This window comes from Acinonyx jubatus, chromosome B4 (assembly GCF_027475565.1).
Source record: "Acinonyx jubatus isolate Ajub_Pintada_27869175 chromosome B4, VMU_Ajub_asm_v1.0, whole genome shotgun sequence".
NCBI lineage: Eukaryota > Metazoa > Chordata > Mammalia > Carnivora > Felidae > Acinonyx > Acinonyx jubatus.
Window position 1 is genome coordinate 11,935,398 of NC_069387.1, and position 12,173 is coordinate 11,947,570.

At 42.3% G+C, this 12,173-nt stretch overlaps 1 protein-coding gene across 8 annotated transcripts in view; it reads left to right on the plus strand.

Annotated features, from left to right (window-relative positions):
• OPTN (optineurin) overlaps positions 1–12,173 on the plus strand; it is a 39,229-nt gene that overhangs the window by 25,212 nt on the left and 1,844 nt on the right. For 5 of the 8 annotated variants that reach the window (XM_027073429.2, XM_027073431.2, XM_027073430.2 and 2 more), the window contains exons 7-13: positions 315–417; positions 1,949–2,064; positions 3,669–3,818; positions 4,197–4,290; positions 7,136–7,294; positions 8,915–9,045; positions 9,949–10,031. In XM_027073429.2, the coding sequence (XP_026929230.1) occupies positions 315–417; positions 1,949–2,064; positions 3,669–3,818; positions 4,197–4,290; positions 7,136–7,294; positions 8,915–9,045; positions 9,949–10,031 (836 nt within the window). Of the gene's footprint in view, positions 1–314; positions 418–1,948; positions 2,065–3,668; positions 3,819–4,196; positions 4,291–7,135; positions 7,295–8,914; positions 9,046–9,948; positions 10,032–10,752; positions 10,812–12,173 lie in introns of those variants that run through there. The other 3 variants (XM_027073432.2, XM_027073433.2, XM_027073428.2) reach the window with 3 other exon arrangements.

The following is a 12,173-nucleotide window of genomic DNA, read 5'->3' on the forward strand; positions in this document are numbered from 1 at the left end:
TGACCTACGTACACACAAAAACACAGATTTTAAAAATATTTCTGCATATTACTGTTACGGGAAAAGTGGCAGTGTTTTTCAGTGTTTGGGATGATTTATGCCTTTTACCCTGCCTAAACCCATCCCTTCAATCAATTCTAGCCAATTTTAGGATGAGAGCAAAACCCAAAAAAGTTAACGTAGCAAGTGCAGAGAGATTTTGAAGCCCCATATCTTTTATCGATTTCAAACGGTGTTCTTTTAGTGCTTCCACAACTGTTTCTCTTCTTGAAGCCACAGAGGAAGTAACTTTTCCATATTCTGCACTTTTTCAGAGTTTCATATTTTGAAAAGAAAGCCAGTGATCATGCGGAAGTCGAGACCCAGACAGAGACGAGCAAAGAAAAAGAGAAAGAAGAGGAGAAAGGCCCAGAAACCGTGGGTACTCAGGTTCTCAGACTCTGTCACCCCCCACCGAGGGCCCAAAGCGTGGTATCTGAAGTCGAGTCTTGTGTCGGGCTCTTCGCGTTAGAAATAGAAATAATTTTAATGTTGGATATATTCTATTTCTCTCCTATTCCATGTCCCGATTTGAAATTCATCCATAGTAAATTGTAGGGAGATGTGTTCCCATCCCAGTGATTCTAGGGAATCACGCCTCTGTCTCTTCTTGGCTGATTTCTCTCCTAACTTACTGAGTGAACAGGCCTGCTAATGGAGAAAGGAATGTTGTCCACTTTGTAATAAGATCATTTGAGAATATGACCCAGAAACTCGAGATCGAATTAAAAGCTTTTGGTTCTACCCTCCTACTGGTTTGAATGACATAGTTTGAATGAAAAGCTTGTACTGCCAGTGTTCCGTGGCAGCTCAGAGATGTGCCCTTGGAGCCTGCCACATGGTCTTCAGCTTAGGGAAGGCTGGTGAAGCCAGGAAGTTGTGAGGGCTGCAGTTGCCCACGTGACAAGCGTGGACGTAAGATGCTCACCTCAGCGGATTCATTTATTCAGCAAATGTATGCAGAGTGCCTACCATATGCCATGGCCGGGGCTGAGTCTCCTACTTCAAGAGACTGACGACCACTTAAAACACAGAGATGAAGAGGCAGCCTGGGCGTAATCGTACTTGGTTGACCAAAACCATTTGTCAGTAATAGAGAAGTACGGAGACTTCCAAGGCAACGTAAAACTCACTGCCAGCAATTCTGCCAGAACTGCCGGGAAAAAGGCGGTTCAGTGAAAAAAGTGGAGTAAACTGGAGACATAAATCAGCCAGGGAATATGGATGGGCATGGGTTGCTGTCTGGATAAATTAGATTGTGCTCTGACACCACTATGTTCTGTGATCCCCTGGACTGTGATCAGTATTAACTTAGTTATGATAAAGGACAAGCAGAAATTAGCAAAACCTAAAATGCCTGTGGCCTCTCTCTATGTAAAAGTCAAAACCTTAACATCTGGGAACGTTTGTGTGAATTTTGGCTCCTACAAGTCTTAAGAAGGGAGGTTCTTGGGTTGCCAAGTATCAAAGAGGAGACGTTTTTCTTCCATTTAAATAAACTCCACCGATTTCTATAAGAAAAAAAATTAATTATGATAAAGTCATTATCACAAGTGCATCCGAATTGATCATTTATGTAAGAAAAACAGCATTTTGTGTATACATATATATGTTTTATTTATTTATATTTATCTATTTATATTTATTAGTGATTATACATATAAATTACACATTGTGAAATATAAACTGTTATCTATAACTAGTAAATACAGACATATCAGGTGACAGAGTTGTATCTAAAACGTTTCTTTTCATGTACAATATTTGGGGTGTTCATTGTCCAAAATTTAATCAATTCACCCATCAGTCTTAGTTGGACACTAATGGTTCACACTGTTTTCTCACAAAGAGGTTCATTTGATCTCTGGTGTGAATTGCATGTGCATGCTTGGGATTTTCTGTGTGACAGGTTGGAAGCGAAGTGGAGACGTTGAACCTTCAGGTGACCACCCTATTTAAGGAGCTTCAAGAGGCTCATACAAAACTCAGCGAAGCTGAGCTAATGAAGAAGAGACTTCAAGAGAAGTAAGAGCGAGGGATGAATTTTTTCTTCTTCTTTGGAAAGTGTACATTTTTACAAAATACCATGTAAAAACATGGTTTTGCTACTGTGTTACTGAAAGAAAAATAGAAACGTAATTAAAATCTGAATTTGGAAAACACGAATGTTGAGGTGAATGCACAGGTTCACGTGAAATACTTGTACTAAAATGCGGGGGGCGGGGGGCCGGGGAAATCTGATGCAGCTGTTTGCGGGTGTCAGTGAAATGCACTAGCCTCTGTGAGGACCTGTAAAAAAGCAGTAAGCCAGATGTCCCGTGACCTTCCTGAGTCAACAGCGTTGATACAAGGACACATAAACGACAGCTGCAAAGAGCAAAAAGAACTGGAATGAGATTTATTGAGGAAAAGAAAATCATTTTCAATCAGTTATGAAGGCTACTATTTACACCGAGAACTTTGCATGTGCTTGTTTTTCTTGATGTAACAAGTTACCCAGAATTTAGAAGAGCGAAGTTTATGTGGTTCTTTGGGATTGGCTGGCAAGCATATTCCCGGCACAGTGTAGGAGCGCATGTTGCCTTGGAGTTAAATTTACCAAGGCTAAACAGTATTCTGGTAATCTGGCACAGCATGGTAGCGAAAGCTAGGGACTTTGGACAAACTGACCTCGTTGAAATGTGGATCTACAATTCATTTGTGGTATTAGCTTGGGCAAGTTGGTTATTTAACCTCTCTGAGCCCTAGTTTTATCATTTGTAAAATGTGTGTCATTATCCCTACTTCGTAACGTGTTGAGATGTTTGACACACTTGGCGTTAATGCCTTGCATATGGCCACTGTAGTTTCATATTTACTATTATTATACTGAAATTCTCTTTCGGATCTTTAAGAGGGCTTAGGACATTTTCTCTTCCCTTATTAAATCTTTGTCATGGGGCCCCTGGGTGGCTCAGTCAATTAAGCATCCAAATTCAGCTCAGGTCATGACCTCACAGTTCGTGAGTTCAAGCCCCATGTCAGGCTCTGTGCTCACAGCTCAGAGCCTGGAGCCTGCTTCTGATTCTGTGTCTCCCCCTCTCTCTGCCCCTCCCCCACTCATGCTCTGTCTCTCTCTGTCTCAAAAATAAACACTAAAAAAAAAAAAACTTTGTCAGAAGTCATAGTCTTTGTGCTTAACAAAACCCATAACTTTTTAAAATATTGACAATATCCATGGATCAGTATGCGAAAGTACCTTTAGCCAATTACTATTTTGGTCTGTGTCTGAAGAACAAAAATATGTTTTTACATGACTACATAAGGCAGTTTTTACATGACTGCATAAGGCTTGTGTGGTCTTAGATCTGTACTTTTTTACACTAGGCATGCGGATTCTGAAATATGTAAATTTATTTTCCCAGAAAAGATCTGTATTTTTTTTAATGTTTAGTCATGAGGGTTTAGAAATACTGCCTGTTTCTAGTAAAGAAGCAAGGAGGATAAAATATTTTAGTTTGCATTGCTAAATACTCCTTGAAAAACGCAATCCTAAATTTCTTTGTATTTGCTACATAGTCTTGGGATTTAAGAGCCACTGAGAAATGAAGGAGCGTCGTTCATCCTCATGAAATATCGATCTTTCTTAGATGTCAGGCTCTTGAAAGGAAGAACTCTGCAACCCCATCAGAGCTGAATGAAAAGCAGGAGCTTGTTTATAACAACAAAAAGTTGGAACTACAAGTGGAAAGCATGCGATCAGAAATCAAAATGGAGCAAGCTAAAACTGAAGATGAAAAGTGAGTAGCCACGACCAAATGACTACTTGCCGGAAGAAAATAGGAGAGCACTTTTATCAGATTGGAAATAGGATTTGAGAATACATTAAAAGATTTTCTCTTTTATGTATCTGAAGGAGCACAGGAGATTTTTCTGAGGAGATAACATGTGTTTTATTATAACAGAATTACTAACGTGACTTGTAACCAATCTTGATTTTTTTTTTTTTTTGTAAAGATTGTTTTCTTTGAGAGTAAGAAAATGCTAGCAGGTGGTGGGATGGCAAAGGTAGGAGAGAAGAATTTGCTAGTTGAGTGTTCAGAAGGGGGTTGGAAAGCAAGACTAAGTTTTTCTGATATCTCCCCCAAGATACCATTTCTTACTGTCTTTTTCAATAGGTCCAAGGTAGCCACTCTCCAGGTGACACATAACAAGCTTCTTCAAGAATACAATAATTCGTTGAAAACGATCGAGGAACTGAAAAGGAAAGAGGTACTCGTAGAAGAAAATTACTTCCGTAGCCTCATAATAAAAAGAAACTGTTAAACATTTTTATATGTAAAGTAGTTGTCAATCCTTAACTAAGTCTGGTTTCAAAGGGTGCCCTTCATTTTATCATTGATTTCTCGTGTCCGAGTGCATGTGAGTTCCGGTGTTCTACCTATGTGTAACGTGCTTCGCGTGCAGGGATGGTGCTGATTCCTACAGTCGGGGAGTAAGCTTTTAGGATTTCTAACAGCGGTGGGTCTGTAGGACAGCTACCAGCATGGGCTCCCACGTGAGCAGGGCGCGGTGAGACCACTGGCTGCCCCTGGAGGGGTCGTGTCTGTTGAGCTATCATGGGGCTAGCTTGCTACTGTCAGTGACCTTGAGACCCTGGACTCACCGGACTGCAACTTCCATTAGTATAATGCCACCATGATATGGCAGTTTAAACATGGGTAGATATGTGAGGTGATGGATGTTAATTAACCTGGTTGGGGGAACCCTGTCATGCTGTATACATCTGTCAAATTGCCACATTCTTCACTTTAAATATCTTACAGTTTCATTTGTCAGTTTTACTTGAAGAAAGCTGGGATAAATAAGTAAAGATCATGGAAGCTCTGAATTTGAGTTTATATGCTTATAAATGTACTCTTTGTTTTTCATTTTTCTTAAGAGAATATTGTTCCTAAGACTTAGTAAATTTTTTTTGATTATTTATTTTTTAATGTTTGTTAATTTATTTTTTGAGAGAGAGATAGTGAGCGGTGGGGGGCCAGAGAAAGAAGGAGACAGAATCCCAAGCAGGCTTCATGCTGTCAGTGCAGAGCCCAGCGTAGGCCTCAAACTCACGAACCGTGAGATCATGACCTGAGCCGAAATCGAGAGCGAACACTTAGCTGACTGAGCCACCCAGGTGCCCCTATGTATTTATTTTTAATTAAAGTATAGTTGCAATATTATGTCAGATCAGTTTTCATAGTGATTTGATATTTACACACATTTTGAAATGCTCATAATTGTAGTTACCATCTGCTGTCACCATACAAAGTTATCAAGATAGTATTGACCGTACAGTTAACCCTTGAACAAAAGGGGTTTGCACGGGTCCACTTAATGTGCAGCTTTTTTATTTCTTTTTAAAATTTTTTTAAAAATGTTTATTTTTGAGAGAGCGCAAGCAGGGGAGGGACAAAGAAAGAGGGACAGAGGATCTGAAGCGGGCTCTGTGCTGACAGCAGCAAGCCCGATGTGGGGCTCAGACTCACAAACCACGAGATCATGACCTGAGCTGAAGTTGGACACTCAGCCAACTGAGCCACCCAGGTGCCCCCTAATATGCAGATTTTTTGAAGTATAGTACTATAAATGTATTTTTTTCTTTATGACTTTCCTAATAACATTTTCTTTTCTCTAGCTCACTTTATTGTCAGAATATAGCATATAACTCATATAACACACAAAGTATGTGTTAACCAACTAAATTATCAGTAAGGCTTCCAGTCAACCATAGACTATTACTAGTTAAATTTCTGGGGAGTCAAAAGTTATGTGTAAATTTGTGACTATGCAGGAGTAAGTACCTCTAACCCCCGTGTTGTTCTAACCCCAGCTGTATCCCCTACGCTGTACTGTGCTTTCCCTTGGCTTATATTTTATAACTAGAAGTTTGTACCTCTTGACCCCCTTCACCTATCTCGCCCATCCCCCATCTCCCTCTCCTCTGGCAACTACCAGTTTGTTCTCTGTATTTATGAGTTTGTTTCTGTTTTGTTTGTGCATTTGTTTTGCTTTTTGATGCCACATGTAAGTGAAATCATATGGTATTTGTTTCTCTGACTTACTTCACTTAGCGGAATACCCTCTTGGTCCATCCATATTGTCACAAATGGCAACATTTCAGTCTTTTTACGGCTAATACTCCATTGTGTATATACATATATACACATCACTTCTTTGATGGACCCTTGGGTTGCTTCCGTATCTTGGCTACTGTAAATAATGCTGTAGTAAACATAGGAGTGGATATATCTTTTTGAATTAGTATTTTCATTTTCTTTGGATATATACACAGAAGTGGAATTGCTGAATCATACAGTAGTTCTATTTTTAATTTTTTGAGGAAACTCCCTACTGTTTTCCAAAGTGGCTGCACCAGTTTACGTTTCCACCAACAGCGCACAAGGGTTCCCCTTTCTCCACATCCTCACCAACATTTGTTCTTTCTTGTCTTTTTTGATACTGGCCATTCTGACAGGTGTGATGGGATAAATTTTTAACTTAAACAAGTTTCTTTTCCACTGACTTCACCAAGTAAGAGTAACATTAGCGGGAAAAATAACAGTAGCAGTGAGTTACAGTGTCACTGAGATCAAGGTTTGTTATTATTTCCCTTATTTTAGTGGGGTTTTTTTTCATTGTTTTAAATTACAAAATTATAATTTGTGGGGTGCCTCGGTGGCTCAGCTGGTTAAGCATCTGACTCTTGCTTTCGGCTCAGGTCATGATTTCACGGTTCATGAGTTCAAGCTCCACATCAAGTTCTGTGCTGACAGTGTGGACCGTGCTTGGGATTCTGTCTCTCTCTCTCTGCCCCTCCCCTGCTCACGCTGTGTGTATGTGTGTGTGTGTGTGTGTGTGTGTCTCTCTCTCAAAAAAAAAAAAAAAGAAAGAAATTATCATTTGCAAGCTGTGAGTTAAATGAATACAACTTTCTGAGCACGTTACCGTTGCCAATGAACAGAACAGTTCAGAGCCTGTCATTTAAAAACAGACAAAACTTCCTTTAATATTTTACTACAGCAGGTTGGATTATGTCACAACCATTCTAGAATACACTTGTCTCTTGCAGTCAGAAAAAGTGGATAAGGTGGTACTACAAGAACTAAGTGAGAAACTGGCGCTGGCAGAGAAGGCGCTGGCTTCCAAGCAGCTTCAGATGGACGAGATGAAGCAGACCATCGCCAAGCAGGAGGAGGACCTGGAGACCATGACCGTCCTGAGGGCTCAGGTGAGCCGCGTCGCGACGGAGCTCAGTGGCACCAACCCCAGTTGTGGTCTCAAATGGGAAGGCGATGGTGTTTCAGATATATTTTTGGATTTTATATTCCTTCCACCGACATATTTTGTTTAAATTTTATTGAAGCACATCACGTGTGGAAAGTGCACCAGACCGTCCAGTGAAACCATAAAATGTGAGGGGGAAAAACCTGCTTTTATTAGAGTAATGGGCATTTCTCTATTAAGTAGCCCATTTTTACTTTATAACTTTGTGACAGTGAAGAGATTGCTATCGTGGCATAATGTTTACGTTTCTAGGTAAGAAATTACCCTCCGATTTAGCGGCTAAAACAATGACAGGCATTCGTTACCTAACAGCATTTCTGTGGGTCAGGCCTCCAGGAACAGGTTAGCAGGGTGATTCCGGCTCAGGGCCCCTCGTGAGGCTGCGCTCAGGATGGACTAGAAGACCCATTTCCAAGCCGGCTCGCTCCCATGGCTGCGGGCGAGAGGCCTCAGTGCCTCACCCCCCGGGCCTCTCCCCGGGCTGGCTTGCGCACCCCCGTGACATGGGAGCTGGCTTCCCCCACTGCAGGTCACCCCGGAGAGAATGAGGCGGAAGCCACAGTGTCTTTCGTGACCTAGGCTCAGAGGCCACGCACCGTCCTTCCTGCGCTACCCTAGTGCTTACGTGGGTTGGCCCTGTTCATTGTGGGAGGGCACCACGTAAGGGTGTGAATACCAACAGTTGAGGGTCCCTGGAGCCATGGTGGAGGCTGGCTACTACTGTGGGAAGCGGCGTTGGGGCTTCAGTCTCGGTTCAAGTGCTGGTATGACACTTACCAAGATTAAGAGCTATTAAACTTGTAAAATGAGCATAGCAAGGCTACATTCCCAGGATTTTTGATAAGATGCAATAAGATAGGAATGTAGGCACCCAACAGAGGACTTTTTGCATGTTTGGCCTCAATAAATACCATCTATTTACTATTACTATTTAAAATTTAACTTAAGGAAAGCCTTCACAAACATACCTGACAGAGCAAATAAACCATGTGCTGTATTAAGCTAACCCTGAATATTATTTTTTCAAAAGATCAGAGAATTTTGGGGCACCTGGGTGGCTCAGTCGGTTAAGCATCTGACTTCAGCTCAGGTCAAGATCTCGTGGTTCATGGGTTCGAGCCCCGTACAGGCTGTGGGCTGACAGCTCAGAGCCTAAAAGCCTGCTTCGGATTCTGCGTCTCCCTCTCTGTCTCTGCTCCTCCCCCGCTCACTCTCTCTCTCTCTCTCTCTCTCTCTCTCTCTCTCAAAAGTAAACATTTAAAAAATTAAAAAAAAAAATCAGAGAATTTTACTGAATGAATGGTATGTGTGGTGTTTAAACCACCTACCTTGGTGTCATTGCCGAGTTCTAATTGTCTAAAGTGCACACACACACAGCTTGTCTTCTGTCAGAAGGTGGTTGGAAGGTCACGGTCACCACCCTGGTTTCTAGCAGGAAGATGCTCCTGTGACTTACAAGGTGCATCCCAGGAGGCAGCACCCATTCCGTGCCCTGTCCCCAGGTGACTGTGGAGCATCCAAATCCATCCAGGCAGTAACTTCTGTGTCTTTTACCTTCTTCCAGATGGAAGTTTACTGTTCTGACTTTCATGCTGAAAGAGCGGCAAGAGAGAAAATACACGAAGAAAAGGAGCAGCTGGCTTTGCAGCTGGCAATTCTGCTGAAAGAGAATAACGATTTTGAAGATGGAGGCAGGTGAGGGGAGGGAGGGCTCAGGCCACACACCCGGAGCCCGGGGCGCGGGTGGAGGGCAGGCGGTGGTCAGAGGTGCTTCTCCAGTCGAGCTGCAGGAAGTACTCTGGGCTCACTTCACTTGGTTGCGTCCCCGACACTCAGACACTCAGCCTGACTTACAACAAGGCCTGGTGGCGTCTCGCGGGAACCTGAGGTGTTCTTTGCTTTCAGGCCTTGTGTGTTCCCAGGTTCTAGCCTGCCGCTGTCGAGGGTCAATATTCTTAACACTTTAAACAATTCTGTAATATGTTTGCAGGGCGCCTGGGTGGCCAGTCCGTTAAGCGTCCAGCTCTTGATTTCTGCTCAGGTCGTGATCTCACGGTTGTGAGATCGAGCCCCATGTTGGGCTCGCACTGGGCATGGAGCCTACCCGGGATTCTCTCTCTGCCTCTACCCTGCCCTATTGCGCTCGCTCATGCTCTCTCTCTCTCTCTTTCTCTCTAAAAAGAAAAAAAAATCACTAGGTCTCATTCTGCAGCTTGTTTTATGGAACACTGTGATTTTGGACTCTGGGTGTGTGTGTGTGTGTGTGTGTGTGTGTGTGTGTGTGCAGATTTATTTCATTCTCTTGAATTGCCCTATAGTGTCTTCTTTTAGAAATATGCCCCTTTTTTCTAATCCATTTCCTTATCCAGAGACAGTTTGGTTATTTGCTGATTTTTTTATCTTAATTGTTATTTTCTTTTACTACACTGTGCTACTACCAATAATATTTCAAACTCAGGTCAACCCTTAAGTTCTGGTTTTTATGAAACTTGCATTTTTTTTCAGCTCTCTCCCCCCCATATTGCTCTTGAATGTCTGCTTAATGTTGTCATATTTCAGGGCTTTAAAACATCACTATAGTGTAGCTTTTCATCCCAATAGGCAGTCCTTGATGGAGATGCAGAGCCGTCATGGGGCAAGAACAAGTGACCCTGACCAGCAGGCCTACCTCGCTCAGAGAGGTGAGTCCCGTGTGATTGTTGGTTTTCAGGGCTCCAGGGGATAACTATTCTATGAAGAGAACGCTTGAAGACAATTTCACTACATTCTACAAAATGAATTTCAGATCAGACTGTGAAAAATGTAGCACCCCGCAGTCTTATTTTCACAGTACCCTAATTCTCCATCCATTACAGACGGACTCCAGACACCAGACTCTCTTCGTGCTGGCAGTTAAGGCCTGGCATAGCCTAACTTTTAACCTTCTCCCCCTCGAATTCCCTACAGCTGTTAGCCAACAGAATCATTCCCTGTTCCTTGAACTCATCATAGGCTTGCATACCGGCATATACTTCCCTATGTGGCATCCTTCCCTCACACACGTCCCTGTACCCCTCCTGTCTCTTTCCAGTGACCCCTACCCCGTCTGCAAAACCCATTTCAAATACTATCCCTGTGATTCTAGCAGAATGTAACCTCTCCCTCCTGAATTTCCAAAGTACTCTGTTCCTCTTATAGGACTCATCTGCTATGTTATAATTATCGATGTGTTCTAAATATGCATCTAGGCGTTGTATTAAATAAGCTGTCCCAGAACTTGAATCTTCGCCCATTACTTGGTGTTATGCACATAATAATGTTAGCATTTACTGAGTTTACTGTGCGTAGACACTGTCCTGATCACTTCATACACGTTATTTCTTGTGATCCTCACAAAATTTCATGAGTTATATATTTTCACAGTTCTCCAGAAGACAAGGTTAAACAACCCAGGATCACAAGGTTAGTTAGGGGCTGAACTGGACACGGAAAACCCAAGATTATCTGACTCTTAACCACTACACGCTACCGCATGTAATAAGTTGTCATCTAATTATGTGCCACATCCAGATTTTAGTTGCCTGAGTGAACAGTCTTGACACTTACTAACAGTGCTGTGTTTATTACCTGGTTTTAATACACTGTAGTAATGTTTTGTAATCCCTGTGTTGTAGTACATCACTGAAAGGGAAGTAGTATCCTGGAGTCTAGATAAGAAAAAAAAAGAATTCAAAGGATTGAAGACTGACAGAGCTGCCACTAAAAAGAATCTGGGTTTAGGATGCCATCCCAAATTTCACATAAAACTGGCTTTTTAACATTTTTTTAATGGTGGACCAGTCTGAGTCCCTTCCATATACCAACCGATTACTGAAACATCACAGTGTCAGCAGCAGCAAGGAAGCAAGCAGGATGTATCGTCACCTGTTCAATCTTGGGGAAATTTCTCTGAGTATCCTTTTCGCCTACCTTCTTCCCCTGTCCCCCCACCAAAGTTCTTTCATAGGAAAAAAATAAGTTAAAGTAATGTTAGGGGCACCTGGGTGGCTCTGTCGGTTAAGCCTCCGACTTCGGCTCAGGTCACGATCTCGTGGTTTGTGAATTTGAGCCCCGCGTCGGGCTCTGTGCTGACAGCTCCCAGCCTGGAGCCTGCTTCGGATTCTGTGTCTCCCCGTCTCTCGGCCCCTCCCGTGCTCATGCTCTGTCTCTCTCTGTCTCTCAATAATAAATAAATGTTAAAAAAATTTTTTTTAAAGTAATGTTAGAGGTAGTAACTCAGGTTAAAAATCAACCGCATTCATTGGGCATACGTAGAGGTAGCACATAGACTGACATGAACACTAGCCTCAGGCATGTTGAGCGTTGTAGGGTAAAGCTGTGTTCTTCTGTCAAACCTGTGTCTACACTTGAGCACCACCAGACATTTTCTCTAACCTGATTTAAATATCCCAGGAACACCCATCTACCTCTGATATCAAAAGTGCGACATTGTCTTGGGTCCAAAAGGACAGTCTCTTGCGTCTGGATTTCTTAGAGGAAGATTTTCCTTGGTCATAATTAAATAAGGCAAATGCCTGTTTATGTTAAAAAAAAATAACAAAAACAGACATTCTTTGACTTACAATCCAAAACTCATCGCAAAGTACATGTTTGTTCATGATTTTCCTACTAAGCTTCTTGTCTTTCACAAAGTAATATTCCACAGACTGTCCTCAGATTTTGATCTTAGTTTTTTAGCTTCGTAACAAAGCTGCCTTAGACAGTAGCCCCTGTTCACTCTCTTTCATCATTGTGGTCACCCGTGGCCAGCAAAGCATCTGCCCTGGTCTGGGACACTCAGCTGA